The sequence below is a fragment of the Aegilops tauschii genome, chromosome 5 (genome assembly GCF_002575655.3).
Source record: "Aegilops tauschii subsp. strangulata cultivar AL8/78 chromosome 5, Aet v6.0, whole genome shotgun sequence".
Taxonomy (NCBI): domain Eukaryota; kingdom Viridiplantae; phylum Streptophyta; class Magnoliopsida; order Poales; family Poaceae; genus Aegilops; species Aegilops tauschii.
Genome location: NC_053039.3, coordinates 66,161,451 through 66,181,234, shown reverse-complemented (window position 1 = coordinate 66,181,234; position 19,784 = coordinate 66,161,451). Strand labels below are relative to the sequence as shown.

Sequence of the window (19,784 nt, the reverse complement as noted above, 5' to 3'; positions counted from 1 at the left end):
TATACCCTGCCCTGAGTTTGGCAAGGGAGTACAATAGTGATCTAGGAGTAGATCACTGGACAGCGGTCAAAAATATCCTTAGAGGACTAAGGAAATATTTCTCGGTTATGGAGGTGATAAAGAGTTCGTCGTAAAGAGTTACGTCGATGCAAGCTTTGACACCGATCTGGATGACTCTGAGTCTCAAACTGGATACATATTGAAAGTGGGAGCAATTAGCTAGAATAGCTCCATGCAGAGCATTGTAGACATAGAAAATTTGCAAAATACATACGGCTCTGAATATGGCAGACCCGTTGACTAAACTTCTCTCACAAGCAAAACATGATCACACCTTAGTACTCTTTGGGTGTTAATCACATAGCAATGTGAACTAGATTATTGACTCTAGTAAACCTTTTGGGTATTAGTCACATGGAGATGTGAACTAATCACATAAAGATGTGAACTATTGGTGTTAAATCACATGACGATGTGAACTAGATTATTGACTCTAGTGCAAGTGGGAGACTGAAGGAAATATGCCCTAGAGGCAATAATAAAGTTGTTATTTATAATTCCTTATATCATGATAAATGTTTATTATTCATGCTAGAATTGTATTGAAAGGAAACTTAGTACATGTGTGAATACATAGACAAACAGAGTGTCCCTAGTATGCCTCTACTTGACTAGCTCATTAATCAAAGATGGTTAAGTTTCCTAACCATAGACATGTGTTGTCATTGGATGAACGGGATCACATCATTAGAGAATGATGTGATGGACAAGACCCATCCGTTAGCTTAGCACTATGATCGTTTAGTTTATTGCTAATACTTTCTTCATGATTTATACATGTTCCTATGACTGTGAGATTATGCAACTCCCGAATACCGGAGGAACACTTACTATGCTATCAAATGTCACAACGTAACTGGGTGATTATAAAGATGCTCTACAGGTGTCTCCGATGGTGTTTGTTGAGTTGGCATAGATCGAGATTAGGATTTGTCACTCCGATTGTCGGAAAGGTATCTCTGGGCCCTCTCGGTAATGCACATCACTATAAGCCTTGCAAGCAATGTGACTAATGAGTTAGTTGCAGGATGATGCATTACGGAACGAGTAAAGAGACTTGTCGGTAACAAGATTGAACTAGGTATATATGGTGATACCGACGATCGAATCTCGGGCAAGTAACATATCGATGACAAAGGAAACAACTATGCTGTTGTGCGGTTTGACCGATAAAGATCTTCATAGAATATGTAGGAGCCAATATGAGCATCCATGTTCCGCTATTGGTTATTGACCGGAGATGTGTCTCGGTCATGTCTACATAGTTCTCGAACCCGTAGGGTCCGCACGCTTAACGTTCGATGACGATCTGTATTATGAGTTATGTGATTTGATGACCGAAGTTTGTTCCGAGTCCCGGATGAGATCACGGACATGACGATGAGCCTCGAAATGGTCGTGACGTAAAGATCGATATATTGTAAGGCTATATTTGGACATCATAAAGGTTCTGAGTGGTTCGGGTATGTTTCGGAGTACCGGATAGTTACGGGAATTCGCCGGGGGAAGTATTGGGCCTTCATGGGCCTAGTAGTGGAAGAGAGGAGGCAGGCCAAGGTGGGGCGCACGCCCCCCCCCTAGCCCAAACTGAATTGGACTAGGGGGGCCGCCCCCCCCCCCTTTCCTTCTCTTCTTCCTCTCCTTCCTTTCTCTCCTACTTGCACTAGGAAAGGGGGAAACCTACTCCTACTAGGAGTAGGAATCCCCCCTTAGGGCGCGCCCCTTGTGGCCGGCCCTCCTCCTCCTCCCCTCCTTTATATACGGGGGAGGGGGCACCCCATAGACACACAAGTTGATCTTAGCCATGTGCGGTGCCCCCCTCCACAGATTTCCACCTCAGTCATATTATCGTAGTGCTTAGGCGAAGCCCTGCGTCGGTAACTTCATCATCACCGTCAACACGCCGTCGTGCTGACGAAACTCTCCCTCGGCCTCAGCTAGATCTAGAGTTCGAGGGACGTCACCGAGCTGAACGTGTGCAGATCGCGGAGGTGTCGTGCGTTCGGTACTTAGATCGGTTAGATCGCAAAGACGTTCGACTACATGAACCGCGTTACTAAACGCTTCTGCTTTCGGTCTACGAGGGTACGTGGACACACTCTCCCCGCTTGTTGCTATGCTTCTCCTAGATAGATCTTGTGTGATCGTAGGAAAGTTTTTGAAATACTACGTTCCCCAACAGTATTACGAAGTGGCATGATCTCATGGTCTAAGGAATATATACTTGACATTACGAAAACAATAACAATTTGAACATAGTGACACGATCAAATGCTAAGCTTATGATTAGGTTTGTCCATCACACCATTCTCCTAATTGCGGATGTTCCATGCGTTGCCGTAGGAACCATGTGAAAACAAATGTGCATTTGGTTAAAACAATTAAAACTAATGTAAGAGTGTTCTTGATTTACATTTTTAGAACAATATAATCAATGAAGCGTGTGAAAAAATGATGTATAAAAGGAGAAAAGATTTTGATTTGAACTCCACACGATACCATCTTTTCACAAAAAATGTGAAGCATGAAATATATATTTTTCCCAAGCATCCAACACATATACCGTTCATGGCCACACAAAAATTAACATTAAAATTTAACTTGCGATAAACATGCATGCCACATGGATGCTGTGATGAGGTGGCATGATCTGCATGGAGGGATTAATGCAAAAGGGGTAACTTATGCGTGCATGCACAACTTCTGATGTCACATGACTTGAATTGGAATCAATAACTGAGGTCGCATGTAAGTTCACATGTGCACATAAATCTAGTAGCAAGGGCTAAATATTTAGATATAAAGATTTTAATTCCCCCCCCCCTCTCTATGCATCATTATTATTTGAGCTGCTTGGCTATGCATTATTGGATTGCACCATATTTGACCTTATTGGATTGAGGGATTGTGTTACGAAGGTCCAACAGTTATGCCTTCATAATTGAATAAAGGTCCAACAAATTATTGGTCAGATGTTCTATTCTTTTTTTTTTTGAAATTTTAGCATGTCCATATTTCTCTAATCTAATGTTGGATGTTTGAACCACATTTTTCAAATTCACCAAGTTCAGGGCCATCGGACCACACTTTTTGTTTTTGCGAAAATAGGACCACACATTTCAACATGTGTGGTTGATGTGCTCATAGATGCAAAGTTCAACAACTAATTTTTTGACACCTACTAATAGAAAATAACATTGTTTTTCTAAGGTATGGAAGATAGGAAGGGTCCAACTTTTCCCTTGACCTGTGGCGATGCAGGTTCCCCTACCCTCCGATGGCCACTATGTCGACAAGACGGTAGGGGATCCCTAGATTTGTGTGTCTAGTCCATGCCTCGAAGGGTTCCCCTGCCTTCCCCTGGCCGCTATGTCGGTGAAGTAGGGGTAGCGAAAGCGATGAAAAAGAATGGTTGATCAACTTTTTCCATGTCGATGACCTTCCTCGGAGGAGCATCGACGAGTCAGAGGATGTTGTCGCTTGTCGATCATTCGATTTGTCATTATTAATGTTTGTCCATGACGACGACATCCTCTGGAGGGCATGTCGTTGTGTCATGTTTTGTTCTCCATTCCATTTCCATCTTCGTCCAATGAAGTTCAGTAATACGTCTTCATCAAGGAACTTTGAGGTTTGTGTTCCTCTCATCTGTCTTACTGGAGTTGGGATTATTATCGAGCCTTTCTTGGCGCTAGCTTTTATAAGGCAACGATCTGTCCATATCATGGTTGACAACGTCTTTTGTTCTACATCGGTGACTTTTCGACTAATGCTTCTAGAAGCTCCAAAGTTTCGATAAGATTACTCCGGTCTTCCCGGTGGCGGCATTGAGCTTTGCTCAGGGCGCGTCGTAGAGTAATGTAGAGGAAAGCGGTGCTATTGTCTTTAAAGATTTGTCTGTAATGTCTTATTATTGAAAGGGGGTTCTTATATATTTTTTTAAAAGGGGGGTCGCCCCGGCCTCTGCATCAGAGTGATGCATACGGCCATCTTATTAACCAAATGAAAAGGTTTCAACAAGGTTCCAAAATCTCCGACTGAAAAGAACTAAAAAGACAGCTCACACAGAGCTAAAAAGGCTAGAAACACAAACTAGCCAAGATAAGACGCCACAACCGGCTGGCTAAAGATAGATAGGTAAACTAATTGCCTATCCTATTACATGACCGCCATCCAAACCGGTTGAAGATATCCCGAGCTACCATCTCCCAGCGGATAGATCCAGTAACCAAATGCTCCCTGGCCTCCGTCGGAGTGAGTAGCGACCATGAACGGATCGCGGCCGTGGCTCGGAAAATAACCTGCAAAAAGTGAATACGTGATGTTCTGTTTAAAACCAAATCATTTCTGCAAGTCCATATAGTCCACAACAAAGCACAAACTCCAACACGAATATGTCTCGCTAAGTCAGGCTCAATCCCAGTGAGCCATGTCCCAAATAACGTGGTGACAGAATTCGGTGGAGTAATATTAAAGGCTATGTGAACCGTCCGCCAAAGGACTCTGGCAAACGGGCAATCAAGAAAGAGATGTTTGATCGTCTCGTCCCGATCACAGAAGCTACACCTCGTAGGTCCTGTCCAATTACGCTTAATCAAGTTATCCTTGGTTACAATAACTTGTTTATGGACAAACCACATAAACACTTTTATTTTCAAAGGAACTTTGACAGCCCAAACATGCTTGGAGGTAGGAATGGAGCTCGAATTAATAACATCAATATACATTGATTTAACCGTGAATACTCCAGACCTAGTCAGTTTCCAGCGTAATTCATCGGGTTGTTGAGAAAGCTGTACGTCCATTAGTCTCCGCACTAGAAGGAGCCATTCTTCCCAACGATTGCCCACTAACGACCGTCTGAACTGAATATTAAGGGGGATAGATTGAAATACCGTTGCAACGAACACCTCACGTCGCTGAACAATGCGATATAAAGACGGATATTGAATGGCCAAGGGTGTCTCGCCGAGCCAAGTATCCTCCCAGAAGCGTGTACTAGCGCCGTTGCCAATAACAACCTTTGTCCTATTAAACAAAGATTGTTTGATTTTCATCAGTCCTTTCCAGAAAGGCGAGTCAGTTGGCCTGACTATGACCTGGGACAAGGATTTTGTCTGTAGGTACTTGCTGCGAAGGATTTGGGCCCACATGGCATCAGTCTCAAAAGAGAGCTTCCACAGCCACTTACTAAGAAGGCATCTGTTCTTAACTTCAAGATTTTCAATACCAAGACTCCCTTGGTCTTTCGGTCTACAGATGATATCCCATTTTGCAAGTCTGTATTTTCTTTTTAGATCATCACCCTGCCAAAAGAAACGCGATCGATAAAAGTCCAGTCTTTTCCTAACACCAACTGGGACTTGAAAGAACGATAAGAGAAACATAGGCATACTCGTGAGCACCGAATTAATCGGAATTAATCGGCCTCCGTATGACATGAGCTTGCTCTTCCAGCAACTCAGTTTCTTCTCAAACCGGTCTTCGATGCACTTCCATTCTCTATTAGTCAGCTTTCGATGGTGGATTGGAATACCTAGGTAAGAGAAAGGTAAATCCCCCAAGTCGCACCCAAACAATTGCCTATAAGCCTCATGTTCGTCTTTGGCTCTACCAAAGCAGAACAACTCGCTCTTATGAAAGTTAATCTTTAACCCGGTCAATTGTTCGAAAAGGCATAACACCAACTTCATATTTCTCGCCTTGGCCAAGTCATGCTCCATAAAGATGATTGTATCATCAGCGTACTGAAGGATGGATACACCTCCATCAACCAGATGAGGTACCAAACCACCTACTTGACCATTCTCCTTAGCCCTTCCTATCAAAATGGCTAACATATCAACCACAATGTTAAACAGGATAGGGGACATCGGATCTCCTTGTCTTAGGCCTTTATGTGTCTGGAAGTAATGCCCAATATCGTCATTCACTTTAATTCCCACACTCCCTTTTTGCGTAAATGATTCAACCTGGCGGCGCTAGGCTTCATCAAAACCTTTCATACGCAATGCCTGTTGGAGGAAATGGCCATTTGACCTTATCGTACGCTTTCTCGAAATCCACCTTAAAAATTACGCCATCTAATTTTTTGGAATGGATTTCATGGAGCGTTTCATGGAGGACGACCACCCCTTCAAGGATGTTTCTGTCCGGCATGAAAGCAGTTTGGGATTGATGCACCACAGAATGCGCAATCTGTGTGAGCCTATTAGTCCCGACCTTGGTGAAGATTTTAAAACTAACATTGAGAAGGCAGATCGGCCTGAACTGCTCAATTCTCACAGCATCCGTTTTCTTAGGAAGCAGTGTGATAGTTCCAAAATTCAAGTGAAATAATTGAAGCTGTCCAGAGAACAGATCATGAAACATAGGTAGCAAATCCCCCTTAATAATATGCCAGCACTTCTTGTAGAACTCAACCGGGAATCCATCCGGTCCGGGAGCCTTATTATTTTTCAACTGTGCAATAGCATCAAACACCTCCTTCTCTGAGAACGGGGCAACCAGAATATCATTATCAGCAGCCGATAGTTGGGGCACATCCTCAGTCCTGGACTCATCGAGGGATACACAATTATCCTCCGGAGGTCCAAATAACTGCCTATAATACTCGGTTATATAGGTTTTTATAAGGGATGATATTTACGTAATATATTTGGGCTTGTGCCTTTTCCATAAAGAAAATATATAACTTTTTCCTTTACTTAAATATTCCTCACAAATCTGACATTTTGTAGGTAATCATTCAAGGGCAATACAGAAATACTACTAGACATGTTTCACGAATTCTGTCGCGTCTTAGTTTCCTCTCATCACAGGGCAACCTGAAGCCGGTGCAGTAGTAGCAGAAGCAGACGCACTCAAGAAGCCCGCGAGGAAGTTGCCACGCTCGTAGAAGTACTCTACCTTGGCCACCTTCATCTCCTCATCAACCTATCATTAGACATTGTTGGAGAGATAATCATGAGTGTTTTCTCCAGAATGGATTTTGTGAATCTGCTTGTACCACACCCATTATCAACACCTTCCATGACTATATCGAGATTCGTGCTAACTAACTAACTTACTACACTCTTTTTTGATATATACCGTAGAACGATTGTTCTACTGTTTCCTTTAAAGAAAAACTAACTAACTTACTATACAAAAGTTTTTTTCTCCCAAATAAAACAACATATAGACTCAAATTTTGCAGGTGAACAAATCTTAGAAATACAATAGGTAACATTACTTTAGGAAATTTTGTCTAGCATAAACATATAAACTGAGATTTTTTGACCAAGAAATATTATATTAAGTATTTGTGGTGGACCAAAATATCCGAAATCTTTGTCATACATTTTATTTATATATAATGTTTTGTGGCTGTGCAAAATTTGAAGTCATCTATGTTGTTTCGTTTGGAAGAGAGAAGAAGAGAAAAGTATATGGACAGATTGCAATGCATAAATTGATGGTAGATAAAGCTTAGTTTTCTTTCTTCCACGGGAAGAAAAGAGGACCCCTTGGCTAGGGTTTCTTGTGCCTCCCGCCGGTGCCGCCGTCGGTCTACCTCGTCTTCTATGGTCTTACGGCCATGGAGGCATGGTGGATCCCGGCCCTTGCCGGCGGGAGGGCTCCGTTTTTTCATACTCTTTTGAGTTTTGTTAGGGTTTGTGTTCTGCTCAGAGAGGCGAGGCGGCGGCGGCTCTCTGCTGATGAAATAAGGTTCTCCCCGCCTTGTCCCCGTTCCGATAGTGTTTCTAGCATCATTGGAGGGCGTATGAAGGTTTGTCTCCAGTGGATCTTACGGGATTCGGTCGGCGTTTGTCTTCGGTGGATCCATGTGGATCTTGTCTTCGTTCGTCTGTGTTCGTGTGTCTACATATTGGATCCTTCTGATCTACGCTTCTCTTCAACGGCAACGGATGTTGTTCTGGTGCGCTGGTCCTATGGGGCCTTAGCACGACGACTTCCCGACTGTCTACTACAACAAGGTTTGCCCGGCTTCGATGAGGTAGGGGCGAAGACGGCGGCGCGCCTTCGGCTCGCTCCAGTGCAAGTAGTCGTCGCTAGGTGGTCTACGTACCTAAATGTACTTTTTACTACTGGTATTCTTTGTACTACCTTCAGTTGATGAATAGATCGAAAGTTATTCCCACAAAAAAAATTGATGGTAGATAAGAGAGTGTTACACCCAGGTTGAGCTACAAGCCTGGAAGTGTTTTTGTGGTACTGAACTTGGAACAACAAACATACAAACTATGTGTGGCCACAAATCTTTCTTACAAGTACGAAGATTCCCAGGAATAGAGGCCTAGTAGAGCTTTAGTTTTTTTTAATTCAAAGTGAACCCATTAGTAAGGGTTTGGTGGTCCCATACTGAAACCGACATTCTATTAAAACACTTACAAATGAAAACATTGGGATTTTTTTGTAATCTTTTTGAAAAATCATAAATTTTTAAAAATATTCTTGAATTTAAACAATGTTCATAAATTTAATAAATTCTTCGCAAATATGGAAAAAATATTCATGAGTTTGACAAATTGTTCACAAGTTTTATAATTGTTCATGCATTTTTCAAAATTGTCACAAATTTTAAATAGTCTTCACAGATTTAAAAAATTGTAAATTTAAAATTTTCCATGAATATGAAAAAAAAACATTGATGTTAACAAATATTCACAATTTTGGAGAAAACATTTATGTTTTTTAATATTTGAAAAACTAAATTATGTTCTCGAATTTCAGAAAATGTTTATAAATTTGAAAATATTCACGAATTAAAAAATAGAAACAAATAGGAAAACGAATAAGGTAATATTTAGGAAGAGAGTAGATAAGAGAGTGTTTACACCCAGGTTGAGCTATAAGCCTAGAAGTGTTTCTGTTGTACTGAACTTGGAACAACAAACATACAAACTATGTATGGCCACAAATCCTTCTTACAAGTACGAAGATTCCCAGGAATAGAGACCTAGTAGAGCTTCAGTTTTTTTAATTCACAGTGAACCCCATTAGTAAGGGGTTGGTCGTCCCGTACCGAAACCGACATTCTATTAAAACACTTAAAAATGAAAACATTGGATTTTTTGTAAATTTTAAAAATTATTCTTGAATTTAGAAAATGTTCATAAATTTAATAAATTCTTCACAAATAGGGAAAATATCCATGAGTTAGAAAAATTGTTCATGCATTTTTCAATATGGTCACAAATTTCAAATAGTGTTCACAGATTAAGAAATTTGTAAATTTAAAGCTGTTCATGAATATGAAAAAAAAATCATTGATGTTAAAAAATGTTCACAATTTTGGAGAAAACATTCATGTTTTTTAATATTCGAAAAATTAAATTATGTTCTCTAATTTCAGAAAATGTTTATAAATTTAAAAAATATTCATGAATTAGAAAATAGAAACAAATATGAAAACGAATAAGGTAATAAAACCTGAAAAAACCTTCACGGAATGCATGGGATGTAAATTGCCATAATAACTCTTGGATTGAACATAGAATTAATTCCAAAACCGAAGAACGGCGCAGCAGAAGGTGCGTTGCCCTCCGGTTAGTTTCGTAGTACTTACATGAAAGATGCAGACGCCAAAGAATTCGACGCGCTGGCCGTGTGGGGGGTGCCCCTTGAACGGCCCCTCCATGTAACCCCAGTGCCGGAACTTGAAGGCGATCCTGGGCGGGCCGCTGTACACGTCGAGCACCTCGATGGCGAAGCCCCGGGGAAACGCCGTGAGGAAGGTGGACGTGGCTGACTCGACCGACTCCTTGTCCGGGTCGTAGATGCGGTGCTCCGGCGGCAGGGTGGTCGCCAGGAACGCGTTGTAGCCGCCGATGGCCATCAGCTCCTTCCGCGTCAGAGGCTTCAGCCCTGCAAGTTGTGGTTTTGGTTTCGTTGTTTGCCTCTGTGTCCTGCTAAAATCGGCCGTGCCGCGCGGTCTCACTCACCGTTGGTGCTCGCGGAGTAGTTGTCGGAGCGGACGACGCTCTTCTGGTCCTCGGGGCGCGCCTTGTGGACCATCTCCATCTCCCAGCTCTTGAGCAAGCGCTGCACCTTCTCCTCCAGAGATCCCTCGGGCCATTCCTGTTGCACTACTAGTTACATAAATATAGCTTATATCATGGAACCATGGGATCGCGGAGAAAGGAAAACATATGGCATGCGGAAAGGATAGGTTCAGCACGTTGGTCCTCTCTTCCTCGAAGAGCTTGTTAACCAGGTCGTAGTTGGGAGGGGCTCCATTCCTCCACATCGTCTTCTTCTCGCCGTCGCCGTGCAGGAACGACCGGTACTTGTCTCCAACTCCTGCAGCAGAGGCCATGGCTAGTAGCCTTCGGCTCGGGTCAGATCAACCAAGTGCTCGTATTTGGATAAGTGAAGGCTGCGAGTCGAATAAACGGTTGATTTCCTATTTGTAGAGACTGTAGAGAAAAACCACATCACCGCACACGTCACTCTCACTAGTGTCCAGTGCCGCAGTGCGTCCACTCATTGTTCCTGTGCTCTTCCGTTTGGCTTTTGATGAAAGGATCGTGCAAGAGCATCTAAAGCCCTACTTGCAAATCCGGCCCCTCTAACGCCCGCAAACACTTATCGGACGCGTCCGCGGGCACTGACTGAGGACCTCTTAAATGATGTAATTCATATTCGGACACCTTAATTATCATATCTCAAATCCATACAAACTCATGCAACTACGTCGACGCACACGCATCGTCGGACTACTCCATCACACTGCATTAAACGTGCCATCGGACTACCAAAATTTGGCATATTTGGCTATGGTGGAGTTCATCCACGGCTGTCCTTGCCCTTCTCGGCGCCCCTGCCGTCCTTCTCGTGGAAGTACCGGTCGAAGACACAGTATGGATCGAGCCGGATCTGCTTGTCGCCGGAGCTGTCCTCCTTCTCCTCTTTCGGTGGCAGTTCAGCCATGGCATGGACCATCCAATTCTGCTCTCGGGCGAGGGCGCGTGTGTTCCTCCGCTGTCGTTTCTTCACAATGCGGGCGCGGTTTGCTTCCTCCTCTGCGGCCGCCCGCGCCACCGCATCAGTCGCCTCCACCGCCGCCATTTCCGTCGCGATACGGGCCTCGGCGGCCTTTATCCTCTCCTTCCCACGGCGGACCGCCCGTTCGTGGTGGGGCTCATACTCTGCCCGACCGGTGATGGGGAAGAAGAGGTGTTCTGGCTGGGACCGCAGGATCCAGCACCAGTGGACCCGAGCGCTCGGTGAGCCGACGCTATGGCGTCGCGGCGGACGGATTCGTTCGACGGCCAGGCACTGTCCTCCCGGGAGCGGCAGAGTGCAATGTGGACTGCCATTGCCTCCTCCAACCCACACGAGATGACACCCCAATCGACGGATCCGGACTGGTCGGAGTCCGATCCGTTGTCTGCCATGGCGGAGAAGGCCAGAAACCGCCGAAGATGAGCTTGGGTGGCGAAGGGGAGTGGAGGGGAGTGGAGTGAAGTGGCCAGGGTTTGCTTTGGCGAGCGGATGGAGACGAATATAAATGGGGCCGGGTGAGCCAACATGGGCAGGGTCCGGCGTGGCGCGTGTGCCCGGGCGTCCCATATCCGCCCCATATTTGGGCTAGATATGAGGGGTGCCGGTCCGCCCGGACGTTTGAGGCATCCGTCTGCGTAGAAAAAATGTGACCGGTCAGTGACCGGACAGCCCACCCTGGGCGTATGAGGCGGGTTTGAAATGTCAGGATGTAGATGCTCTAAGTGAAGCTTTAAAAAACAAATAAGCAATCATGCAAATAGCTGCCTTGGAGCAAGTACAATAAAGCTGAGTCAACTGGCTATAAGAAATAAAGTAGTATATTCTTGCTTAGTTGGAGGAAAGAAAAGAAGAGAGAGAAGGTAAGCGGGCTTTTGGTGAAGAGCCAGCTCTAGCACGTGCTCTGAGGCACTTTGTGAGAGCGAAAGGTGGACCATATAATAAAAAAGTGGTACACTCTTCTAATCAACTATTGTACATATTTACTATAAGATGGGCTATAGATGACATGGCAATGGCTTATAGCCAGCAGTTGGCTATACTATTAACCATTCTCTTAGGGGTGACCTGCATGGATTTTGTTTCTGTCGCTACTCGCTAATCACTTTCTGCCACAGGTTATACGACAGGCAGGCGAAAATCCATCTCTACACCCGAGCTCATCTGCACCAGCGCTGACGAAACAAATCAAAACAAATAATTAGAAAAATCAACATATTCCAAACAAAAAATTGTGCGGTAGACAATTTGATGTATGAGGTCTGCTTCAATTTTCAAATCATTTAGACATCTGAGCAGCTCTCGGCAAAAAAACAAATTAGAAGTCTGTAAAATGGTTTACTGTTCATGTACTGTTTTGGCCCGATTTGTATTTTTGGCTGAGAGCTGCTCAGATGTTCAAATGATTTAAAATTTGAAACGGGCCTCACGCATCAAATTTTCTACCACACAGATTTTGTTTTTGATTTTTTTTATTTTTTTAAATGTTACGAATTTTTTTCTAACTGAATGCAGATGAGTCTGAGCACCGAAACACTGCATTCGTCAGGCAGGTCTCTTCTCTTTTACGTTTTAGCCTATTGTAGCTGGGGCCCATGTCAGTTTCTAGCTTCTAGTCACGGTCGACGGTGCTAAAGTGAGCGTATATGAACTGGGCCGTCTCTTTCCAACTTCATCTCCACTAATGGAGAATAAAACAGTTTTGTCAAGTCTCAGTAAACTGAGAGTTGATTATGTCTCGATAGATGCTACATTCGTTCGATCTTTTATGAAGATTCGTGCAAAGTTTTCCCTTTAGCTTTTTATTTATTTTTCTTTGTATATACTATATGTCACTTGACTAAGACTTGGTTAAATCAAAGTTGGCTGAGACCTAGCAACACCCAGATAAAAAAATAGTTTTTCCCCTTAAATGTAGCCAATGGGATAAAAAATGGTTATTTGACCCCTCAATTCTGCAAAATCGGATAAATCTTCCCACGAGGATTAGACAGACATGATTTGAGGTTGTTTTACCTTTGACCGTGCTGATTGGTCATGGTAAGTGGCAGTGCGCACCCATTTGGAGAAAAAAACCTTCAATTCGCCGGTGTCCGCTGTTGCTCTCGCCGGCAGGCCACCTCCCTGCGCCGCCGCGCCCTCGCCCAAGCTCCACCCTTGCTTCTAACTGGAACAATTAACAAAATGCTACCATATTAGGGGTTTCGGTCCCACTGAACTACCATTTTTTTACCGCCAACAAAAATGTAGCAGTTCAAGCTAATTATGTGACAATAAACTATCATTTTCGGGTAGTGCCGGTTTAGATGATTTAAACGCGTTTATGACAAGCGGGCTCCACCGGTCAGGGCTGACGTGGTGGCCCCACCTGTCAGGGCGGATCCATGAGTCCCGGCACCGCCGATCCACCCGATGGCGCCACCATTTATGTGGGTGGCGCGCCTTGGAGTACTATGAGTCTATGACTGCCTCTTGTAACTTGGAAAAGCAGGTCGCCTTTCCCCAGTCGCTGGACGGCGCCAACGGCCGCCTCCGGATAGCTCGTTCCCGCCACCGCGCTGCCGCCTCCGCATCACAGGATCCTTCTTCCCTCGATTTTTTTCTCAGATCGAGCAAAACAGAGAAACCTGGGGTAGGGAGAGAAGGCGCCGCGGGGCTGCGCACTGGGAAGGCGCTCGACGGGATGAGATCCTGCGTTGTGGAGGGAGGAGAGCGGGAGGGGCACGCGTTCGTCGCCGCCGTGGGCATGCTGGCCGCTGCTAGAGGGGATGACGGCGGGCGTCAATTCGTGGCGTGGGGAGAGAGCAGAGAGGGAGAAGCAGGGTCGACGCAGGAGAGAGAGAGAGGGAGGGAGGGAGGGAGGCTTCGGCTGAGATGAGTGAGATTACTATTTCTTTCTGTTGGAGATAGATTGAGAGAGGGAGACTTCAGGTGAGAGAGAAGGGTGCTGATTAGTGTAGTCTGTGATTGAGAGGATGCTTGCTTGCTGCTGCTGCTATTTGTGCTTGCCGCCCAAGAGAATCGAGATGCTGCTCTGCTTAATGCTGTCATTCGCTGATTCCTGCACATTTAGGTACAGAACAGGCTTGCTAGAATTTTGTTGTTTGTTATTGCAAATTGTTGGGATGGAAAATCAGCGTTATTTTAATCTTTTGCAAAACTATCTCGGACTAAAGATTTGCACTGGACTGAAGAACAATGCAGAAATCTCGAAGGTCCTGAAGAACCCACCCCTCCTGTGATGTTGGAGACATAGCTGTTCGGTTTCAAATGGTAGTTATTTGTCAAAATTTAGAACAAGGGAGATGTTTTAGGGGAACTGCTGGAGCTTGATAACTTTTATGGGGGGGGGGGGGGGGGGGGGGGGTTCTTTTTAGGAGAGTCCCCTGTTTTGAGATATATAGGGGGGGGGGGGGGGAATTAAGGGAACTGCTGGACTTGCGCTAACCTAGTTTATTTTCTGCTCTCCGTTTTGGCCTTGTTTTATTTTCGCCTTTGCTTCTCGTTTATAGGCCTAGTTAGCCGCCTAGTTATTTGTTTTTGCCATCTGCCTGCAGTTTTGTTTGTTTTGTTTGTCATTGTAGGTTTGGCGTCTTCTTATAATAATTTGTTTTGTTGTAGTTCTAAGTCCTGATATACGTAGTTATCATGTTTGTCCCAGATGCGGGCTTCCCACTTCATGAATCAATCAAGGTGCACTACCATAAAAAAGAACTCTGCTCGAAAAAAAAATATTGGATTATGGGCTAACTTGCAAAATGTTGCTCTCAGGATGATGGCATACTATTGACAGCAATCTGTGCTAGTGGTTGGTACTTGTGGACTTTTAGTCACATGTACCTCCTTTTCTACTTCGATGTTAGTGTATGTATTTTGTACAGTCGGAATTTTACTTCGTAGAAAATAGCAAGTAGAAGCAATGTAATTCAAATAAATGCTGGTAGTGGGTAATGATGGGATAAAATAGGCCAAAATCTTTGATTGATCCTGCTGATGCTATCAGTCCTCTGAATATGAATATCCACCTTCTATTTATACCCCTCTTATTCTGAGGCATGCAAGAGGCAGGCAGACAAGCAGTAGTGATCAGAAGGGGGAAGAAGAAGCGCCATGGCACTTGGAGTCTTTGTGAATTGGAGGGGAAACACCATCAACAAAGAGGTGCATGGCGGAGTCAGAGCAGCATGGTTTTTGTATGGTAATTAAGTCACTACCGTCCGAGTCGTTATTTACACACACATTTACATATGTGCGGCCATGCAATATCTCACTATAAGCTTGTGAGGTCACAACATTGAATCATTTTTGTATGTTGTTTTCCCTTGCAGTTCTGACTGTGGTAACAAACGTGGTTATTGTCCCAAACTTGTTGAATATGGTTACTTATCTCCATGGAACAATGCATATGGGGGTTTCGGGCTCGGTGACTACAGCTGCTAATTTTTTTGGCGCCACATCCGGGTTTGCAATGATTGGAGCTTTCCTCTCTGACTCCTACATCACTCGGGCCCGAACCATGCTCCTCATTGGTCCATTTATGTTTCTGGTAATATGCATCTTCCTTCATCTGTCCAATTATCTACATGATTTCTATTTTTCTAATGATCCAAAGGAGTTAATTTTTTAAAACTAGAACCAGCCAATAATAGAGACGGCAACAAAACATGCATGTCTTTATGAATTATTTTAAAACATATGCGCCTTTATGAGTAAAAAGGTGAATATGAAATCCTAGTATCTTAAAATTATAGTCTGATAAGTGCTAAAAATGACTAACATAGTATCATAGATTTGATTTGTTTTATTATTGTAATTTTCTTCATTTAGATGTGGCCTCACCAAATTTGAAGGAAGTGTTGTCTGCAATTCTGATGTACATTTCCAAAGCTGAAATTTAGTTGGGAACTTGCTATACAATTACTTTTTGAAAAAAGGAAACAGAGACCCGATTTCGTTAACAAAATCAGTGACAACAATTATTTGAAAAGAAGAAGGTGAAATGTCATCCAACCATTTAGCCTGGCATCTAACAGACACAAACCATAAGCAACAATCAATTTTGGGTGTAAAAATTTGAAAGAGGCGTGGTGAGAATGGACTACTAATATACCTTAATAAAACAGCGATGCGCCTTTAGCATACCGGTGATATGCTGAAACATAAAACTGCCTCATATCTTGTCATGTTTTCATATAACTCAATTCGTGCAAAAGATACGGTACATACTTCGGCATATCCTTGACCATGAAACCCACTTATTAATGCCGATAATGAGGAATTCCTTCATGCCAACATTTATCCGTATTCAAGTAGGGAACTAAGATATGTGATGTCATTGTAGCATGATCGATTGAACATGCATTAATTTGTGCAGGGATACGGATTGCTCGCACTGCAAGCCTACCTACCCTCCCTCCATCCACCCGCTTGCAATACTGAAGCAGAGCTAAACAATTGCAAACAAGTCCATGGCAAGAACGCTGCCTTATTGTACGTAGGCTTGTATCTGAGTGCAGTTGGTGATGGTTGTATACGGTCTTGCTTGCCGTCCCTTGGAGCAGACCAATTTGACCATGAAGATCCCAAAGAATCCCACCAGCAGTCCAGCTTCTTTAACTGGTATACCTTCGGAATCTCTTTTGGAGGCTTCGTAGGGTTGATTCTCATAGTGTGGCTCCAAAACTACAAAGGGTGGGATGTCGCACTCGGGTTGTGTGCTGTCATAGTTCTGCTCGGATTGCTCGTAGTTGCTGCTGGTCTCCCTTTCTACCGCAACCAAGTACCACAAGGAAGTCCTCTGACTCGAATACTGCAGGTGGTACATGCTACTTCCTGGCTCAAGACATAATATGTTACTTGTGTTGACCTCAATGTTGCTTCTCCCAGGTTCTTGTGGTTGCATTCCGCAACAGGAAGACTGAAGTTGGTGAGGGGCTAGAAGAAACACATGAAAGCAGTATTGAGGTGGGGACAGGTTACATTGGCTCACTCTCTCAAACAAATAGTCTGAAGTAAGGCTCAGTTAATCGAACCATTTTCCCTTGCTTGTACAGTACTTATAAAGTTGCCATATAGAGTGCACCGTAGGGTTTTGAGAATCCATTTTCCCTAACTCTGTGATGCATCATGATTCATGCCAGATTTCTCGATAAAGCTTGCATCAACCGTGGCAAAAAGGGAGACTGGTCAGTCTGCAGTGTGACCAAGGTGGAGGAGACCAAGATTGTGCTCCGCTTTCTTCCCATCTTCATCAGCTCCGTGATTGGATACATATCCAACATCATCCTCTTCACATTCACCGTGCAGCAAGGCGGCTTGACTAACACAAGGCTCGGCAAGATCCACGTTTCCCCGGCAACACTCTTCGTCATCCCCATCACATTCCAGATGTTGATGCTTGCAATCTATGATCAGTTCATCGTGCCATTCTTGCGAAGGCGCACGGGCTACAGCGGCGGCATCACCCACTTGCAGCGCATCGGCATAGGCTTTGCCTCCATGATACTTGCCTGCGTCATCGCGGCGGTCGTCGAGAAAAAGAGAAAGGAATCTGCGGTGCAGATGTCCCTTTTCTGGCTAGCACCTCAGTTCTTCCTGCTCGGCGTCTCAGACGTGACATCGTTCACTGGCCTCCTTGAGTTCTTCAACAGTGAAGCGCCACGGGGTATGAAGTCGATCGGCACGGCGTTGTTCTGGTGTGATCTCGGGCTCGCGTCGTTGATGGCTACGTTCCTGGTGGATGCTGTGAACGGGGCGACAAGGCATGGTCACCGGGCAGGCTGGCTCGAGGGCGCAAGCTTGAACACTAGTCATCTTGACTGGTTCTACTGGGTTGTGGCTGTTGTCGGATTGCTCGGCTTCTTCAACTACCTGTACTGGGCCAACAAGTATGTGTACCAGAACAATCAACGTGTTGCTAACGTAGCGCCAACGGTTGATCAGGATTCGCCTTGACATTCACATATGCATGGTATATTAGTCCCTACTTTTAAATAGGGCGCTAAGCCTCTTAGCGGCGGATCTTTTCTAAATGCTATAGCGGAGCTATAGCGCGCTATTTAAAATGTTTGTTCATGTGATTGAATCAGAGTTTCTTAGCGCAGGACCTCTTGTAAACGCTATAGCGCTATTTAAAACTATGATGTTAGTACTTCAGAAAATAGAAGGATGTGTGATTCACTATGTCTTGGATTAGTCAAGTCTGCAAAGGAGTAATGTACAAGCCTGTACTAGTATTCTGCTGTCATACATGTGCCTGATTGTTTTCAGTTGATTTGTTGTACTCATCCTTGCTACTCTATGAAAAAGTGTTTCCCCCGCTTTATATTATAAAGCACAACCGCCAAGCATACACCAACAAGAGAGCAGGGGCGGAGCCAGAAATTTTGTGAAGCCTGGGCAAGTTTAAGCCTGAGTGTATAATCTGGAAATTTTGGGTGCCTGGCTCAAGTTTTTTTTTTCTTTATACCGGGTTTTCTGTAGGGGGCGAAAGAACTGGTTTTTCAAAATTCTCATTTTTTGCCTTTTTTTTCCTAAAAGCATTTAAACAAATTTTAAATTCAAATTTATTTATAAGCGGAATATATAATATTTAACCCTTTGTATACACAAATCTCTTTGCATTCTAGTGGTCAACACACGTCAATCCTTTCCCTAATGCGCGGGTTTGGCGTATGCTGGTAAAACGGGTAATTGATCATGCGACCTTGAAAGCACTTCCACCAGCCTAGGGGTTATTTTGTGTTAAGAGATGCATACGGATTTTATTTCACACTAGCTAAACATGTAGCAAAAAAAGATCAGGTTTCAATGAAATATCAGGTAATCCATTGGTTTCCAAATTTTTTGACCAGTATAAATAAACCTTGATTTGATTACAGAACATATAAATAGCACCAAAATCCCAGACCAATTCTACATTAAATGATGAAGCAAAATTATGAACGTGATCATACAAATGTAATTCTCAATTGAAGTAATTTATAACCTCAATGACCACCTCGAAATTTAAATCCTACTCCCTTCGTTCCTAAATATAAGTCTTTGTAGAGATTTCACTATGGACCATATACGGATGTATCTAGATGCATTTTAGAGTATAGATTCACTCATTTTGCTCCGCATGTGGTCCATAGTGGAATCTTTCCAAAGACTTATTTTAGAAACGGAGGGAGTAAGGGAAAAAAATTATATGAGATCAGGTCTTACGGTTAGCAGGTGAGACCCGCCCTGATGGATGACACGTGGCATTCACAAATCACAAAGTATCTAATCTCTCCCCCTGATTTTAGGACCTGCTAACCTGTGAGACCTGGTCTCATAAAATTCTTTTCTGGAAGTAATATCAATCTTCAAAAGTTAGCAATCTTACCTAATGAGTAATCATGAAGGAACGGACAAGCAGCCACTGGCCGATGATGTAACAAGCCGTTTCTCGGATGGATCATCTCCCGCTCAGCCCACCGCCGGCCACACGCCCACCCCAGGCCAGCCTCCATACGCCGCCGTTCGTCTCCGATCGACCCAGGGTGCCGCCGTCTCGAACAAACGAAGGTGGAGCGATCGACCAACCATCCTCCTTTTTTTCGGAGAAAAAGATCGTTGCCCTTTTCGTCTGAAGTAAACAACAGCCGAACGGACTGATTACTAGGCCATGGCCCAGTAGGCCTCCCACGTCCGATATGCAAGTCTCATTAGCTGATCAGACAACCAGCCCA

General features: G+C 44.0%; 2 protein-coding genes across 2 annotated transcripts; one reads left to right on the top strand and one right to left on the bottom strand.

Annotated features, from left to right (window-relative positions):
- Positions 1-6,747: 6,747 nt before the first annotated feature.
- On the bottom strand, positions 6,748-10,467 carry LOC109744279 (pathogen-related protein). Its single transcript, XM_020303384.4, has 4 exons — positions 10,244-10,467; positions 10,008-10,143; positions 9,632-9,930; positions 6,748-6,996 (listed from the first exon to the last, which is right to left on the bottom strand). The coding sequence occupies exons 1-4, from the start codon at positions 10,379-10,381 to the stop codon at positions 6,862-6,864; spliced, it is 708 nt and encodes a 235-aa protein (XP_020158973.1). The 5' UTR covers positions 10,382-10,467; the 3' UTR covers positions 6,748-6,861.
- A 3,478-nt stretch (positions 10,468-13,945) lies between these two features.
- LOC109744276 (protein NRT1/ PTR FAMILY 4.6) lies at positions 13,946-18,249 on the top strand. The gene is made up of 7 exons (XM_020303380.4): positions 13,946-14,140; positions 14,689-14,760; positions 14,839-15,265; positions 15,396-15,613; positions 16,442-16,882; positions 16,954-17,078; positions 17,208-18,249. Exons 3-7 carry the CDS (start codon positions 15,178-15,180, stop codon positions 18,019-18,021), a joined length of 1,686 nt encoding a protein of 561 aa, XP_020158969.1. The 5' UTR covers positions 13,946-14,140; positions 14,689-14,760; positions 14,839-15,177; the 3' UTR covers positions 18,022-18,249.
- The last annotated feature ends 1,535 nt before the right edge of the window (positions 18,250-19,784 follow it).